A 19,309-nucleotide genomic window follows, 5' to 3' on the forward strand; every position below is an offset into this window, starting at 1 on the left:
CAAATTTAAAATGTTATTTATGTCCCTGCGGTGCTAATTACTGCCATAATGTGTAAGGAATTTGTAATTTTGGTTGATATCAACTGCAAATACTTTCTTCTAAGTTATTCAGTAATTAAGAAGCAATTAGAGTAATTCTTGTACAGAATATGTTTAAAAGCTTGATACATCCAGGGCCTTAATTAGTCTTTATTTGTTCTTCGGAGCACGTAAACATATTCGAGTTACGATTATTTGTACCATCTTGGATGTACTGTTACTGTTTTGTTATTGTTATTATTTGTTGGTGGCTGTTGTTATGATTTGCTGTTGGCAATTATTGTTATTTTCTGTTGTTAGCTATTGTTATATTTGACGCCGAATTTTTACCGGAAAATGGAGGAAATTGTTCCAATGGAAACGTGGAAAAGCTCTGAAATGTTCAGAGAAGCAGATACTAATGAATATTATTAATTATCATCTTAATCAGGATAACAACGATTCTGTATCAAGTGTAATTAGGAAAGTTTCAGAAATGAGTGGTGTTTGCGAAAAGACTGTTTCGCATACGACAGGAATATTCATCACCTGCTGGATTACAATCTCCAAAGAGCAGGACCAAGAAGCGAAAGATTGGTAATTCTCGTGACAACAAGTATGATGAAGGTGTCAGGGGCCAAATTCGTAGAATAGTCCATCACTTTTTTCGTGACAACATACCACCAACAATAAACACCATATTAGCTGTTGTAAATGTCGAAGAAACTTTGCCCTACTTTTCACGAGCCACGCTACATCGCTTGCTGAGTGATATCGATTTTGTGTTTATAAAACTTGGCAGAAATTCAATTTTGATTGAAAAACCAGAAATCATCTCGTGGCGTCATCGTTATTTACGCGGAATTCGTAAATAGCGTGCAGAAGGATACAACATACTGTATTTGGATGAATCATGGGTAAATATCGGGCACAGTGTGAAAAAGAATGGGTTGATAAAACAATTACATCTCATCGCAATGCTTTTGTTCGTGGTCTAACAACAGGATTAAAAGCTCCAACAGCTAGTGGTGCGCGGTTCGTTTTATTGCATGCAGGATCTACCAGTGGATTTGTTGATGGAGCAGAGCTCACGTTTTTTTCAAAGAAAAATACTCAGCACTACCACGACGAAATGGATGGACCGACCTTCGAAGATTGGTTCGAAAATAACTTAATGCTAAATTTGCCAGAAAAAACTGTTGTGGTAATGGACAATGCCTCCTATCACAGCAGAAAGTCAGAACAAATTCCCAACAGTTCAACACAAAAAAAAAATATATTCAAGAACGGCTTCTGTCAAAGGACCTATTTTTTCAAGAAGACTACCTAAAATGCGAGTTACTTGATGTAGACAAGGCCTTCAAAGCAAAATATGACAGGTACATAATAGAAGATATTGCTAAAAAGCACAATGTGAAGATTCTGAGGCTCCCACCCTATCACTGTGAACTTAATCCCATCGAAATGGTTTGGAGTGAAGTGAAAAGGTATATAGGTGGACGCAACGCGAATTTTAAAGAAGCTGAAATGCGAAATTTAATTACAGCAGCGTACCAGGTCATTACGCCAGAGAAATGGAAAAACTACGTAAACCACGTAATAGCAACAGAAAAAAAATGTGGGAAATTGACAATTTGTGGGATGATATCGAACCAATTATTATAAATATAAATAACGGAGATAGTGATGACAGTGACGATAATAATGATGATGATGATAGTGAAGCAGAAACTAAATGTAACAGCGATTGACAGAAAAAGGAACTAAATATAATGGTGTACAATTACGATTACTTACACATGAAATTAAATACAATGACTTCTCTTATTTTCAACTTATTTATTAGTTTTATTTTCGGATATTTCTACATTTTGTTACTGCCAACATATACAGTGCGGTTTATAAAAGTCGTTCCCCCTTAACTTTTGAACGGAACAATACATAAATAAAATGTTTCTTTATATTTTAGTTTTATTTTATTCGATTTTATTTTAATCTATAAACAAATGGTTTGTATCGCTAACACATACTGAAGAAATAAAAACAAACGGCTTGTGTGACATAAGTAAACGCATTTCATAATTTCTATTATATTTTAATTTAACCTAAGTATGTTGTAGTAAATATTATTTATGTTTGAGAATCACTGAGAGAAGGAAGCCAGGCAGGGTCGTTAGTGGGCATTAGTACTTAAGCTACAACACAAGCTCAACACAAAATATGTATTAGGCTAAGTAGTAAGAAGTGACGTTTATTTTAATACAAGTTTGCAAAGAAGTATTTCATCGATGTTGTGCATTTACCCTGTACAGACTAGCCACTTTGAGACAATCTATAGTTACTACTTGTCACACAAATTCATTTTGCTTCGGTCACCCCTAATAGACTTATTTCTGATACGGTTTTATATCTTATATGATAACATTATACGATATGATATTATTATTTACAAGATTAGCTTGATTACGTACAAAATAGAATTATTTACATTTGAAGTGTTACATTTAGTTTTCATTTTTTTGTGAAAATTGCCACATTAAAATAATGATCGTAGATATGTACCTAGGAACTACTATAAAATAAACCAAATATTTTTTAAGTGATGTACACATGGTAAGATTTAGAATTTTAGGAAGAAGGAGATTTTGGCTACGTGTGAGTAATATTAGTCTTTTTTACAAGAAAAAAAATATACTTTTGATACATCCTTTTTTAAATTAGTTTTGTAATCACCAGAATAAAAGAAAAGAAATGTATCATTTAACTACAATATAGTAGACTATTAGAGGTTCCCTAGATGACAACCTGAAATTACAAAAATACACTGAACCATTAAATTCTACAAAGTAATAGCTATTTGAAAATTCCAGAGCTTACACATTCAAATAAAAAGCTCTTTCAGAGTGCCATAGTACTAGTAAAATAAAATAAAATTCATTAACGATGTTGGCACAAATATATTGAAAAAGAATAAATTTGCTCTCTCTGTCTCTCTCTCTCTCTCTCTTTCTTTCTCTCTCTCCTTTATTCAATCTCTATTTATATTATATTATATATATATTATCAAACAATAATTCAAATTAATACACACTTATTCAGATTTATCCCTTACTCTAAGGGAAAATTCACATATTTCAGATACTTTGAATCACTCTGCATTCTTCTTGTTGTGTAACTTTTCTTTCGTTACAATTTTTTTCCAGTCATTTCGATCTGTGCATAGGTCCCTCCAGTTTCCCACTTTTAGGACTTTGATATCTCTCATGATCTGGTCCTCCCATTTCTCTCTAGGTCTTTCCCTCAGTCTTTCAGTTTCTGGCTTCCATCTGGTGACCTTCTTAATCATTTTCCTTCTCTCTATGTGTCCGACCTACTTCAGTTTCTGGTTCAGTCTTCTTCTCATTTCTTCGTTTGTCATTCTTACCGAACTTAATTTTCTCCTTAGGATTTTCCTCTTAAATATTCTTAATATTTGTTTATCTTTTTCTGTGGGGTACTTTGTCTCAGCTGGGTATATAACTATTGGTTTGATTGCAACTCGTGGATAAGTGCTTGTCTTTCATTAGCCTATGGTATCTCCAGTATGTTTTGTTGCCTGCAAGTATTCGCTCCGTTACTTCTTTACTCTTCTTGTTTTTACCATTCACGATTACTTCCAAGTATTTAAATTGTTTAACTCTTTTAAAAATGTAGTTTTTTATTTTGATTTATCTCGTCTTGTTATCCTCTTTTCTAGAACAGACGTTTTGTTTTTCCTTCGTTAATTTCTAGATCTCTTTGTGTTTGCTTGCTATTTTCCCTTGTATAATATTTTGTAACGAGCTATATTTAAGACCTCCCTTTACATGGCCAAAGTACTCCAATGCTTAAGATCTTAACATCCAGAACTTAAGAACTATGTCATCTGTATATGCTACTATTTGTTTTGAGGAGTGGGCTATAGTTCTCCCCTATTGTAAAGATACATGATTAATATTTTTAAAATGAATATTACAATTAGTCAGTTTTATAGTTGGACTGCATTGAATTAGATTACGTTGAGTTTTCAACTCACTCTCTAGAGTCTTGTATGACCTATTTTGGGGTTTCAGTCTTTTGAGTAATTAGATCACTTCACTATTATAATACACTCACTGTGACTGTACACTGCACTACTAATATTAAACATGTATTAAACATAGAGCGACTGTGAAAGCCGTTCTGATGAGGCCTATTAGGCCGAAATACGTATAAGCGGATGCAGAGGCGCCCTGTACGTGAAATCAAATCTAAACTGTCTTTTCCTTTTTTTTGACGTGACAACGTCTTAAATTAGGTTGTGGCTCGGAGTCATTCATGAAATGAATTCTGGGCATTTTTTCTGGATTTTGATCTCTATGTAGCACTATTGTAGCATGGAACAACTAAAGATTTCCCGAATATCTGAAAAAATACCTGAAATATATCGACAAATAACCGTGACTCTTCTCCTCTTCATTATATTATTATCTAGATTTAAGCCATAAGGCTCGCAGTACCTCTAAGGAGAAACTTCACGTATCCCAGATCTCTATGAGATCAAAAGGATTGGGTCCAAAAGGAACTGTTTTAAACCCTCTCGAAAGTATTATCGAATGTATGGATTTTTAAAGATATTCACTATTTTATATTCTATATAATGTTCTTCAAAACAAAAGTCATGCACTCTGAAGACACCGTGACAATAATAAACGATAAAGTTATAGAAAAAGTTGAAGAATATATATACTTATATATATATATATATATATATATATATATATATATATATATATATATATATATATATATAAAATATATATATAAAACTAGACAAAAAATAATACTAAATAGGGAAATTCAAACTGAAGAAATAAAAAGAAGAAGAAAGTTAGCTTGGGCAGCATTCGGTAAACTGAACTATATACTCAGAAATCAACAAATTCAATTACATCTTAGATCTAAAGTTTTTGATGCATGCATTATTCCGATATTAACTTATGCGGCACAAACATGGACAATCACAAAAAAGAATATGAATATACTTAGAGTCACTCAACACGCGATGGAAAGAGCAATGCTAGGTATATCACTTAAGGACAAGAAAACAAACACATGGATAAGACAGAAAACCAAAGTCACCGATCAAAATCATTAAAGTTGAAATGGGAATACGCTGGACATGTAGCTAGGAGCGATCTAAACAAATGGCACAGATCAATTTTAACCTGGAGACCATACCAACACAAAAGACCCAGAGGCAGACCTCCTATGAGATGGACAGATGATCTGAAAAGGACTGCCGGGAAAAATTGGCTACAAGTAGCGTACAATAAAAAACAATCGAAAGGAAGACTTAAAGAGGCTTATGTTCAGATGTGGACGTGAATTGCTAGACGAAGAAGAAGAAGATAATGTTCTTCAAGATGACACCAGTAGTAGGGAGAATAATAGGTATCATCTAAGTACTTTCCATTTTCCATTGTCTCCTTATTTCAAGATCTCTGTACTTGTCGATCTTCTCGTTGTATTTAACACGTACATTGTTGTTGTTAAGTATCGCCACATCAGTGAGTATTGTTTGTATAGTTTTTTTGTTAACTACTATAAGATCCTGTTTATTATGTGCCACTGATTGGTCTGTGAACCATCCCAGTATAATTTATAGTTGTCATTCTCAAGCATATTGTCAGGGACGTATTGATAATAAAGGAGATGGTTGGTTTGAATAATTCTCAGTTTATTTGCTAGTTCTTGATGTAGCAATTTTGCTAATGAATTAGGTTGTTCTTTATAATCAGTTCCGACAAATTCCTGGCAATCTGTGGTAAAATGTTGAATGGTTTCTTGGGTTTGACAGCCATATTATAGGCATTTGTCGTTTTTACTTGACGGTTTTTGCAGATAAATTTCTGAAATTTTTTCTTGTTGGGTGAAATTATCTGATCCTGAATGGTATGTAGGAAACCTTCTATTTCGGGAATACCTGTCCTGATGTCAATCAATAGTTCGTAGCTATACTAAGCGGTATTGTCTCATCTACTGCGCAAATTTCGCAATGTAAAGTAGATATATCAGCCTGTTTCTGAAAATAAAAATTTAAATTAACAACTTTTTTCTCATTGCTCACCTATAATCGTGAGTCGTAAGTCTTTCTCCCATATACCGTGTTAATTTTGTTCTCTCTTCTACACTACGTGGATTATGTTTTTGTGCCTTTGTTCTTACTTTCCCCTGAAGACTTTTTATATTCGCTTTAGACCAATTAATAATATCAAAATAGTAGCGAAGCGCGAAATATGTGTACGTATTTAGTGCATTAAACAAATATGTGAGCGATGTAGTTGCCTTAGTCTTCGTACAAAGCCGGAATTGGATAATTTTTTGCGCTTGTTGTACTCTTAGGTATTTTTACATATCATTTTTGTTTGGTCATTTTGCATATATATTCCTCCGGACTGAATTATTCTTCTATGTTTAACATACGGCATTTGTCTAGTTCAAAGTATCCAAAGGTAATATTTATTCGAAAAGTATTTTACAGTTTTTAGCATTTGATTTAGGTTTCAACTGGAAGCCATTATTTTCAAAGCACACTTATAGAAATGATTAAGCTTCTCTATTGCAGTATTATTATTTTTGATGCTACAACCAAAGTCAGTGGAGTTCAGTTGCTGGGATAGGGGTTTCACCGCTAGAAAGGTTACTATATTATCATCAACTCTATATATTTTTAATATACCTATAAACTATTCATGTGGCACTGAGTCAAAGGCCTTCTCGTTGTCAATAAAGGCGGTAAATAGATTCCTCTTTGATGTATGCCTGATTAGAGATGAATGAGTTGATTATAAGTTGTTCTTTGCAGCCCATGTAAACCTTAGCGCATCCTTTCTATTGAAGCTCTATGATATTGTTTACACAGTATTGGTAAAATACTGATACGCTATTCTACACCGGATGTGACCAATTTATAAAAAGTTGGAAAGCAGGGAATTGGGCGGTACTTGGGTTTTTTTGTAGATCTTTCAATATTAAATAAGTTGTTCTTTGTATAAGAAATTGTGGTAGTTCTTGCTGATGAGAAATAACATGACTTATTAATATTTCTTTATTAATTAAATAATTAATAAAATAATTTAATAAAGTAATTAGATATTTATGAACACTCCACAACTCTTAAGACCGAAGTTGTGCACTCCGTCTGGTCCTGGGTCCTGGACATATCCAGTTATGAAAGTATTTGATCTGTTGTAAAAACTACAAGTTATATTAATTTTAGTTTAATTTTTGTTTTCGCAAATATTCGCTTGAATCTTATGTGATAGACTGTACTTCTTGTCTTAAAATATTTGTGTCATAAATACCTTATGAGGGCATTGGGTTGTAATCACTGACGCCGTCCTGTCAACCCTTTTAGATAAAGATTGGTTCAAACCAAAAAATCGCAGATGTGATTGTGTGTTCTTAACTTGCAAGCCGAATGTACGGCTTTGTGCGGTCTCGGTACGCTAACGATCTCTTACTCTCAAAAATGCAGTAAAAAAAGTGCATTTAGTTTTCGCTATATTCGCGGGCCCCAAAAACACTATGAAAATATTCTGTATGTTTTGTAAATTCTCTAGTTGTTAAATGTGTAGTATTGATTGATTACGCTTTATTTCTCTGTAAGTACAACCCGATTAAACCAAACACATAAGGAATCATCGCCGTGAAGTCTGCTTACGTATATCGAAGGAATGTCGTTAACAGTCCATGGTCCTTAAATATTTGGTACTGTACCCGCTGGGGAAAGGAATTTAATAAGCTTTACCCCCAACAATTGGTGGAGATCAGACAAAGTTCCATCAACTTCTTCAAATGGAAATTGAAATTACAAGGACCTAATATCAGCAAAATTTTAAATCAATCTTCAACATCATATTATGAGAACCAAACAGAAACGAAATGACTCTTCCAAATATTCAAAGTTTAAATGAAGCTTTATCTATAAATCAAGCAGGAAAAAAACGTGATTGGATCAAAATGCACATTAATTAATCAAACAATTTTGTTTTCAATATTTACATTGCGAAATGAAACAAATATTCATAATTTAGTTGTTGATTTTTTTATATTATCTACAATTTTTAATTCAATCATTATGTATTCGTCACTAAATGTAATTTACGGAAGATGTTTAGTTAAAATGTTCCAAATTACTCTTTTGATTTTAATATTTTTATATACGGCTGTAGAAAAAATACTGTATGCAAACCAGCATAAAGTGTCCTTTTTTGCAACTCATGTAATTGCCGCACTCGTCTGACGGCTCCTGCCATCAATATTTCTATTCGTGGGAACTTTTTGCACTTGCTGCACACATTACTATTTTAGTCATTGCAATTTGGCGTTTTTTTTCTGTCAACATCTGGTTGGTTTGTTCTGAGAGTTTTAAATATGATTCCATTACAAATTCATATTGATGCGAGAGTTTTTATTATCAATATTTGTTTTTATTACTTTCATTCATTTGATTTGATAGACTTTGGCAAATGATTTTCCGAAATCTAAAATTCACATAAAATATCCTCTCTCTGTTGTCACAACTCATTCGGTACTTCATTCGGGCCGAGATCCTTCCTAGTTTTTGCATTCTCTCTAGTGGGTTTTATCTTTCTTAATAGGTTAACTCTTGGAATAGAATAGAATAGAAATATGCTTTATTGTCACTGAAAATTGTACAATTTTATGGACAAAGCTGAAATGTTCCAAATTACTCTTTTGATTTTAATATTTATATACGGCTGTAGAAAAAATACTGTATGCAAACCTGCATAAAGTGTCCTTTTTTGCAACTCATGGAATTGCCGCACTCGCCTGACGGCTCCTGGCATCAATATTTCTATTCGTGAAAACTTTTTGCACTTGCTACAGACATTACTATTTTAATCAGTGCAAAATTGCGTTTTTTTTTCTGTCAACATCTAGTTGGTCTGTTATGAGAGTTTTAAATATCATTCCATTACAAATTCATAATGATGCGAGAGTTTTTATTACTTTCATTCATTTGATTTGATAGACTTTGGCAAATGATTTTCCGAAATCTAAAATTCACATAAAATATCCTCTCTCTGTTGTCACAACTCATTCGGTACTTCATTCGGGCCGAGATTCTTTCTAGTTTTTGCATTCTCTCTAGTGGGTTTTATCTTTCTTAATAGTTATTATTTGAATAGAATAGAAATATGCTTTATTGTCACTGAAAATTGTACAATTTTATGGACAAAGCTTACAAAAAGTCAGAAAAATAACAATAACACTGTTCCCCCAAGGAAGGGAAGGGTACAGTGAGACAATGGCACCTATTATTTTGTTTGAGTGAAACTTTTTTCTATACGATATTTTTGCTACTTTAAGTGTTCATATGTATTACCAATTAACCTAGTTGTCTTTTCGCCATACTTTAGTAAATAAAAACATTTTGAAAAAAAAAAAAAAAAAAATAAAGACCTAAACTTTTTCGTCTCGGTGTACCCACGTATACCATAATTAATTTTTTGTGTTAGTACTAAGTAAGGGTTAAGTAAAATTAAAAGTAATTAGAGAAGCTAATTACGAAACATAGGGTACTAGGAAATAAAAAGACGATTAGGTAATACGCATAATAATTGTCAGAAACAATATTTAAATCTTAAAAATTATTTTGTAAAATATCGGTCAGTGAAACATTCAAGGTCATTGTTTATATGGAAATGTTCGGTACGAAATTAAAATTTTATCAAGGTTGAACAAACTACACCTTAGATAAAAATAAATAGGTACTGCAATTTTCAAAGTGAAAACACAATTTGGTTAGTAAATAATTCTTCATTTAACCTTTAATTGAAGTGCTAAGTTTATAACATATGTGAATAATTATTGGGCTTTATTTTAAAGCTATTGTTTTTATAAAGACATACTATTTTTTAACTAACTTCGCTTCGTATTTTTTAGTTAGTAAAAAGTAATGTAGGTATTGTATTAGTGATGTTATAATGTAACGAGTTTCTCACCATTAATAATGAACTGATAAAATAACTCAATACAAACTAGACCGGTTTAATGATAAATTATCATTCTCGTTTTACAAGAATGAAGAGATATAAAACACTGTTTTGGCAGTATGAATAGTTTTCGTCAAGAACTTCCACCAGAACACGAATATTTAACTGTAAGTAATTTTATGAAACTATACAGATAAAACTATAAATGTATTATTCCTTTATTTATTTGACAGGTCTTAAATCACAAAAGTAAAAAAAGAAATTTATAAAATGTTATTGAGTATATTCTAAGAGAAAACACCAATGATTCATTATCTTCTTCTTACTATTTTAACGCAGAGCTGACTGTTTTATCATCGGCGTATCATCCATTTCCTATAACTGATTACAGCATTTTATACAGCATCCCATCAATTTAATAATCTGGATTTTTCAGTATCAATATGCAAAATCATTATACATTTATTATGCTCTACATAGTTATTCTATTTACTCTATTCTATGTATTTGGTATACATTACTTTATTCTAATGTCATGTTTTGCAGTTCCACCATCTGTATTTTCCCCGATTTTTATTTGATCTATCTTTGTTTTTTTCCTACAATCTTAGTGTTCTTCTATCTAATTGTTTTGTTCCTCAGAAAAATTCTGGAAAAACCAATCAATTTAATGTTGATATCTTCCATGATCTCATTGATTAATAATAATACTTATAAAAATAGTTTATCAGGACCGTATTGTCATCATTTGTCTGTGCAAGTTGTTTCGTTAATGACAAACTCCTTAATCAAAAAAATATATTAAAAAGAGTAAGTGTTCTTTACTCACTCTTATAACAAATTTATAAAAATAATTAAACAAAATTAAATATAAAAAAAAATAAAATACAACATTGATGGATTGAATTTCTAAACGTTTTGTAGAAAGGGTGAGGGCTAAACCTAAACGAGTGGACACCCTCCGAAATAAAATCCTGGTTACGTCACTGCTAGATATCTGTCTGGTAGCTTAAAAAATATGTTTATTATAATCAAATTCTGCTCTGGGCAAAATTGTTTTCTCATTACGATTTCCCAGGCCATAGTTTCCTGCACACTTTCCACTTTGCTTCTTTCCAATCTTTGCATTGAGATCCCCTAGGACTACTGTAATTTGTCTGTATTCGCCGTAGGAACTTACACTTAAATTTTTGGTGGGAGATGTCAGTCATATCATTACTCTTTCTGAGATGGGGAAAAAGCCTTGTACCTGTTTATTAGATTTTTTTATTAAATATTACTGCCACACCGTATCGGTGTTGTTTGTCCTCGCAACCAGAATAATATATTGCGGCTTCATCTGTCGAGAAGCAGCCTGAGTTTACCACCTGTCTTTACCGATGAGCAGTACATCAATATTTAACCTGTTTATTTCCTTAATAATACTGTGCATCTTACCAGTCTGAAACATGTTTTGTGATCAATAGTCCTAGTGTTCAATAGTATTGTCTTTTCCTTTCTGTTCTTATGAAAAATAATTCCCTAGGTAACGACTTGGGAGGCTTTGACCTTTCCTTCCCTGTCGGATCTTGGCTTCCATGGACCATGATATGTAACGCCGTTATTGGTTTATATCACCAGGATAATTGTACTAGGGATATCCATATAATGGTATTCTCTTGCCTCCTGCATCCTTATGCCGTTAGCCAATTTTTGGTTCATCCACCCTCGGGGCCGCACTCTCAACTCTAGAACAATCTAGGTTGATCAACCACTTATCAACTCATCCATCCGAAGCCGTTAGTCAGTAAGTGAGGGATTGCTTTACCGACAATTACTTGGTGACATTTTCGCCATATATGGCTACCCTCACTTAGTTTAGCCTGCAGACCAATACAGTTCCCCGGGGTGTGACACGTGGAGTCATAGTAGACAGTTAGGTGTCCTACCTGAGAACCAGCTTTCAAGAATCATCTCCTTATCTCCCTATGACACTCGATGTGGTCGTTCCGAGAAAAGGTGCTACTTCTATACTACATTCCTAAACCTTAAAAAAATATGGATCTGCAAATGAAAAAGGAGATAATCAAAGTAATGACATCAACTCTACTGTTGAAAATTCAAGAAATTTGTACCGACATGCTGATCGAAAAGGTGGACCACCTTCAAAGCAGATGAAAAGCTTTTGCTCGTGATTAAGCGATGGATTCTGACAGAAATATTTAGCGGTCATGTGAAAATGGTATCTTGAGCACATGCTACAACCATAAAATTTATAAAAAATACGAATTTATTTCTACAGAATGACCAAGAACGTTTCGAACGCAAAACCCTAAGAAGAATATATGGAGGAGTAAAAGAGCAGGGTCTGTGGCACAGGCGTTACAACTTTGAGATATATAGAAGTTTTGGGGAACTTGATATTGTAAAATTCATTAAGGTAGTATGCCTTGGATGGATATGGCATATAATCGGGCCAAAGTAAGGTGCAAAAGTCAAAAAAGTTTTTGACCGGAGACCGGGACAATGAGCCAGAGAAAGATCGAGACCTACGTATCAAGCCAACCCAGATGATGATTTAAAATCTATTGTGAATTAGAATATGAAGAAGAGTTGTCAGAGAAGGGGCGAATGGAGGATTGTTCTGAAGAAGGCTTTGGCTCATAACAAGCTGTGATGCCACTGGTGACAAATATGTAGCAGGTGCAAAATACGTGAAAACTCTTATAAAAATAGAAAGACCGATATGGGCACGAGATCTAGCATGACCATAATAGAAAAACCATCCCAGACGACTCTTTATCTTACAGCCTGGGGGAAAGTAGACATAGACGTAGACCAAAACTTGGATGAAAAGATGCAGTTGACGAAGTTAACGAAGATGAAAAAAAATTGGTGCGACAAATTGGTAACAGTTGTCAATAGATAGGACTGAATTACGTATCTACCAGGTATTAGTTACTGCTAATGATTGTCACAATTTACTTAACTAATACCTCTAAAGAATCCTTTAAAAACACTTGTAATGCAGCATGACCTTTATTGGCATTTGGTGTATGTAGCCTTCTTGTATTTTTTAATAACCCAGAAATTTTTACTCAGTTCTCCATTCACGCTGTGAATGTTAGTAATTTTATATCAATTTCTGATAAGTAGATTATTATGGTGAGCTACTAGCATTTTGGAAAGAATCTGTCATATCTGTCTGATCAATATTATATATAGGGTGAAAACAGTTTATAGAATAAAAATATTGATGTTCTTGTTTCAGAAAATTATAAAAAACGCTGAAACCCGTCGATTTTTATATATAAATATGCGTTTTTAAAACGTAAATATTAATTTTTTGTTTAAAAAATTATTTTTATAAAAGGTATATTAATATAAAAACTCTAGCGCGCTACATCTCAGAACGTTTTCGAAATGACTATTCCATCATCAGTGCTATCTGGATTTACATATTTGAAGCCATTAACTTTATGGGTAAAATTCCTTTAAATGCAGTTTAATTAAGTTTAAGTTGGTATATATTACATACTATATTCCTAAACCTGAAAAAAAGATGGACTTGCGAATGAAAAAGGAGATAACTAAAGTAATGACATCAACTCTACCGTTGAAAATTCAAGAAGAAACTCATGAAAAGCTTTTGCTCGTGATTAAGCGATGGATTCTGACAGAAATATTTAGCGGTTATGTGAAAATGGTATCTTGAGCACATGCTACAACCATAACATTTATTATATTAATTATATATATATATATATATATATATATATAAATATATATATATATATATATATATATATATATATATATATATATATATAAATATATATATATATATATATATATAAATATATATATATATATATATATATAAATATATATATATATATATATATATATATATATATATATATATATACACTCGCGATCATAAAATCCGGGTCACCTTGAAAATTACCGATATTTCATTTTTAACGAGCTTTATCGTAAATAATAATAAGACAAATACAAACTAATGCATGTTTCTGAGAATTGTTGTCGGCTTAGCGGTTTCCTTTGCAACAAAAAATTTCAATAGTGATGATTTCGCGGAAAAGTGCACACTTACCAAAATGAACGGTTCCTGTAACTGCCGCTTGTTTTAAATGTATCATTTGTGCTTCGACTTTCTGTTCAAACGCAACGAACAAACGTTTATTATTGCCACTATTAGTGTTTATTAGTGCCATTATTAGTGTTTATTATTGTTTATTTTTTGCCAAAAATACCCTTGACTGTTGTTGAAACGGCACAAATTGTTGCGCTTGTGAAAGACGGTCACACTCAACGGCAAGTCGCAAGAACTGTTGGCGTAAGCCTTTCTACGGTTCAAAAAGTGCTTCAACGCTTTCAGGAGAAGGGTTTGCTATCCAGACGACCTGGCTCTGGACGAAGAAGAATGACCACGGTACGAGATGACCGTTTTCTTGTGTTTCAGGCTTTACGAAACCAGACCTCAACTGCGATTTAGCATCGAAATCGTCTACAGGAAGTACGAAATCGCAATGTTACCTTTGCAACAGTCAGGAGAAGATTTCGTTCTTTTGGACTATCTTCTCGGGTAATGGCTACAGGACCGCCAGTTCGCCTGGCGCATCGAGTTGCACGACTAGCTTTTGCTCGACAATACGCGCATTAGGAAGTTAATGATTGGAGCAAAGAGTTATTCCCAGATGAATCCCGTTTCTGCCTAACTGGATCCGATGAACGTGTAAGAGTTTTTAGGAGAACCGGTGAATGATTTTCACAAGCTTGCATTGCTCCAAGAATGCCATTTGGTGGAGGCTCGGTCATGGCTTGGGGAGGTGTATCTTCCGACTTCCGCACAGAATTACCCTTTATCGAAAATGGGTCCTTAACTGCACGAAGGGACATTACGGAGATTCTGGAAGAACATGTTATGCATACCATGGCAAGGCTTGGAGAAAACGTCGTTTTTATGCAGAACAACGCGCAAACGCACGTTGCCACTATCAGTATGCAATACCTGGACGAGGTTAGAATTACGAGGTTACCCTGGCCAGCTAGGTCTCCGGACCTGAATCCCATCGAACATATCTGGGACGATTTGAAAAAACGTATTCAACCCCTAACATCTCCTCCTAACAACGCACAGGAGCTTAAGGATCTGTTAGTGAAAGAGTGGAATAACATACCACAACATGTAATCCGGAGAAAAATTAAGAGTATGCCCCGTCGTCTGCAAGAGGTCATTAGAGCAAGTGGAGACAATACACGATATTAGTCATTGAAATTTCACATTTTACCACGTTCTGTATTTTCCATTTTTTTCGTATGCCTGTTTTATGAACAATTTGGTTTGTTTTCTGCCTCTTCAATAAAAACAATAAAAAACCGTATTTTTTTCTTTCAAAACAAACATTGATGACAAATAAAAAATACGTTAGCCTAAAAAAAAGGTTATTACTGCACCAGAGGCAAATATATATATATATATATATATATATATATATTGTTATGCTATGTAAAATTGAGAATAATATTGGTTTGTTTTTTTTTTAAATATTTCAAAATACAAAATATAAGTCAAATAATTCACCTAATAAACTATAAAAGATATTTCGAAGAAATGAAAGTCCATTATCTTTGGATTACCTGTAGTAAACAAAATTTAAAGATATCCATAAATTATTTTCTTTGTAAAATATATTCGAATGACGGAGCTTAAGTGAATTGAACAATACGACCGGGTTTTCCAAATGGACTTGTACAGTGAATAAAGTCAATAGGGTAGAATTTAGAAATTATATTTCTCCGTTAGTTCTTAAGAATTTGTAGAAACCGATTAGCATGTTAATAGTTTTTAGGAAATTTATAATTGTAGGTAAAATTGTTGTTTGTCATCTAAATGATAGATGGGAGGAAGTATGAGGAACTCTGATTGGAGGACATTGAAAAAAAGATGGGATAGCTATGTAGGAAGGAGAGTTTAGCTAGATTTTTGAGGGAGAAAAGATAATTAGTTGTTTTCCAAGGATGCAAGGCGAACAGTCGTTGTTCTTTGGCGGTTCCCAAGTGATAGTAAGCATTAGAAGTGAATGTTTGTGAGTTTTCGTGGACTAAGTGTATCCTGACGGAAGCTGATCCAGTAAAATATTGTAAGTCATACTTTTCTACTTATATATTCCAAGAGTCACTGTTCAGGTCGGAACGAGAGATTCCGTTTATCGAGAGGAGAAGAGACTAGCACCTTTTGAACGATACGTGCATCTGAAGGAGATCATTGTAGACGAGAGGCTCGCAATAATTTGTTGTAAGATTCCTGATTACCTAGGTAACTGCTAAGAATAGAAAGTGTAGGCTACAAGGAACAAGGATTTGGACAACTCATCATCAGAGAGATAGTTTTTTTTTTACCATTCGTCAGTTTTTCCTTTATCAACAAAGTTTTTTTTTAATTGCTTCGGAAAAGATAGAAATATTTATCAGGAGATATAGAACAACAATTTTGGTTTGAAATTTTCATTTATATAGTATATAACATTAATTTTTAAAGGTTCACGTACGTAGAACAAAATTTTGATAATCCTTATATGAGATATTTTTTGTTTAAGATATTTAAGTGTAAATTTTATTTCAATATATAATTTTGTATCATATATGTTTATTATTCCAGTATCCCTCAGACCTTACCTATCATATGTAAAGCATAGATATTGAAGCACGAATATAACCCTGAGATAAGAGAATTAAATAGTGTGATAAAATCATAACTGCATCATTTAAATAAGTTTAATTAATTAATTAATTAGCTAATTAATTGTTTGGCGCACCTCTGACTTTTCATATCACATTAATATATATATATATATATATATATATATATATATATATATATATATATATATATATAATAATTTATATATATATATATATATATATATATATATATATATATATATTATATAATATAAATATTAATTTTTTATTTAAAAAATTTCTTTTAAAAAAAGGTATATTAATATAAAAATCCTATCGCGCTACATCACAGAACGTTTTCGAAATGACTATTCCATCATCTATCTGGATTTACATGTTTGAAGCCATTAACTTTATGGGTAAAATTCCTTTAAATCCAGTTAAATTAACTTTAAATTACATCTTTGATATTAAAAAAACTAGGAGGTTTAAGTTATAAACGCAATTGATCACACGGTAACGTGTGACTCTACTGGGGTTGCTAGTCCTTAGACGAAGTTTTTCCTTGCATTCATCATCAATTAAAAAGCATTATTGGTCATAATATTGACAATAATAATTATAATTATTTATATTTTTAAGGTCATCTATGTCAGACCCTTGACCTGATACGGACATGCAATTTTTAGTACCACATCATTCTGAATGCTGTTTATCGTAAATATTTTGTGAATGTTCAACGTTGAAGTGCTATAATAAAAACGTACCAAATATACAAAATGGATTGTAATAACTGCAAAAGCAATCGCAAAAGTAGAGTAAGGATTATATTTAAGTTTTGAAAGAGCATGTGAAAAAATAATAAACACGAACCATACAATAGATTTGTTAAACATGTACACGACTTATTTACTACTAACAGTACTAACAATATGTTAATGGCCTCTTATTTATTATACGATACACAATGTAGTGTTTAATATTCAATATACAAGTTGTCTCACGTATACCGCAGATTAGATTTATCTCTGAAAATAACACGTATGTAATCTGAAAATTTATACTTCCACATAACTGTAACTGATTTTCACTTCTGAAATATATACAATTCACTTTAGTACGCCCTTTAAGCGTTCATTTCATTTGACCAATATATTTTAAATAAAGTCTTTGATTTTGTTAAAACCATTTGATTTTTTCCAAATATCTAGATGTGTTTTTTTACGAGAAAAGAGGTTACCGTCTGTTTTACTTTTTTTTTAATTTTTAATAAGTAGCAGTATATCTGAACAGTGTCGGTGACGTAGCTGTTAAAACTTATAAATGAAACGAACCAGATGAGTATACGGTTAAGACTAACTTTATTATGTTCCAAAAGTGGATACAATTGACAGTTTACATTGTACCAATCTTAACTTCCTGTGTAAATGACATTAGGCGCTAATATTTAAATTTTGTTTAGTTGATATCAATATTTTAACACCCCCACTTATTAATAAAACAAAATCTATAGGTTACCTATACCTAACAGTTTCAATAATCTGTGCAGTTTTTCAGCAACTAGACCTTTAGTCAACATATCAGCTGGCATAACATCAGTAGGCATATATTTTACATTAATGATTGTGTCAGATATTAGGTCTTTCAAAAAATGAAAACTTACATCAATATGCTTACTTCTTTTATGATAAATAGGATTTGCTGATAAGTTTAATGCACTTTAATTACCGTTAAATAAAGTAATACATTCAGTTTTTTCAATTAAATCACTTAGCAAACCCCTAAGAAAAACAACCTCTGACAAGGCCATATATTCTTCCTCGCAGCTAGACAAAGCTACCGTTTTTTGTTTTGTACTTTGGCAAGATATTGCAGAGCAATAAGGCTTAACTACATATCCAGTAAAGGATCTACGATCTAATGTATTGCTTGTATTGCTAATACCTTAATACTCATTTTGCAGATTTCCAATAAGACTCATTATATATATATATATATATATATATATATATATATATATATATATATATATATATATATATATTGGTAAATTGGCTTAAGAAACTGACTGTAAATAATATATCTGGTCTGGTTAAAACAGATAAATACATCAAACTACTAATTAGCCTCTAATAAGGAAATTTGTCTCTAATACAATTGTTACTATCATCCATTTTTAAAGATAATTTTGGTTCAATTGGAGTTTTAACTCCTTTGGTATGACTCATGTTAAATTTCTTTAACAACTGAATAATATAGTTTTTCTGATTCAAAGCAATATAACCTCTATTTGGATCAAAGTCTATTTGCATACCTAAACATTCTACCCAAATCTTTAATACCAAATTTAAGTCTCGGCTCATTTTTTAGCCTACTTGTTTCACTTCCATCGTTTGAAAATACAAAAAAATTATACATATATACTGCTACGACCGTAATTTTATTATTTTCTCTTTTTATATAGATACAAGATTCATGTTTTGATTTTTTTAATTAATATTTTCCAAAACATTATTTACTTCATAATTTCAGGCCCTAGACGACTGTTTACCCATAAATAGCCCTATTTAATTTTAAACATT

The 19,309-nt window shown here is 32.2% G+C and overlaps 1 protein-coding gene across 3 annotated transcripts in view; it reads left to right on the forward strand.

Moving 5' to 3' along the window:
* The first annotated feature begins 2,613 nt into the window (after positions 1–2,613).
* LOC140434539 (prostatic acid phosphatase-like) overlaps positions 2,614–19,309 on the forward strand; it is a 46,381-nt gene continuing 29,685 nt past the window's right edge. The window contains exon 1 of one of the 3 annotated variants that reach the window (XM_072522879.1): positions 2,614–2,673. In XM_072522879.1, coding sequence (XP_072378980.1) covers positions 2,629–2,673 — 45 coding nt within the window. In that variant the 5' untranslated portion in view covers positions 2,614–2,628. Of the gene's footprint in view, positions 2,674–10,062; positions 10,208–17,417; positions 17,546–19,309 lie in introns of those variants that run through there. The other 2 variants (XM_072522878.1, XM_072522880.1) reach the window with 2 other exon arrangements.

The sequence above is a fragment of the Diabrotica undecimpunctata genome, chromosome 2 (genome assembly GCF_040954645.1).
Source record: "Diabrotica undecimpunctata isolate CICGRU chromosome 2, icDiaUnde3, whole genome shotgun sequence".
NCBI classification, from domain to species: domain Eukaryota; kingdom Metazoa; phylum Arthropoda; class Insecta; order Coleoptera; family Chrysomelidae; genus Diabrotica; species Diabrotica undecimpunctata.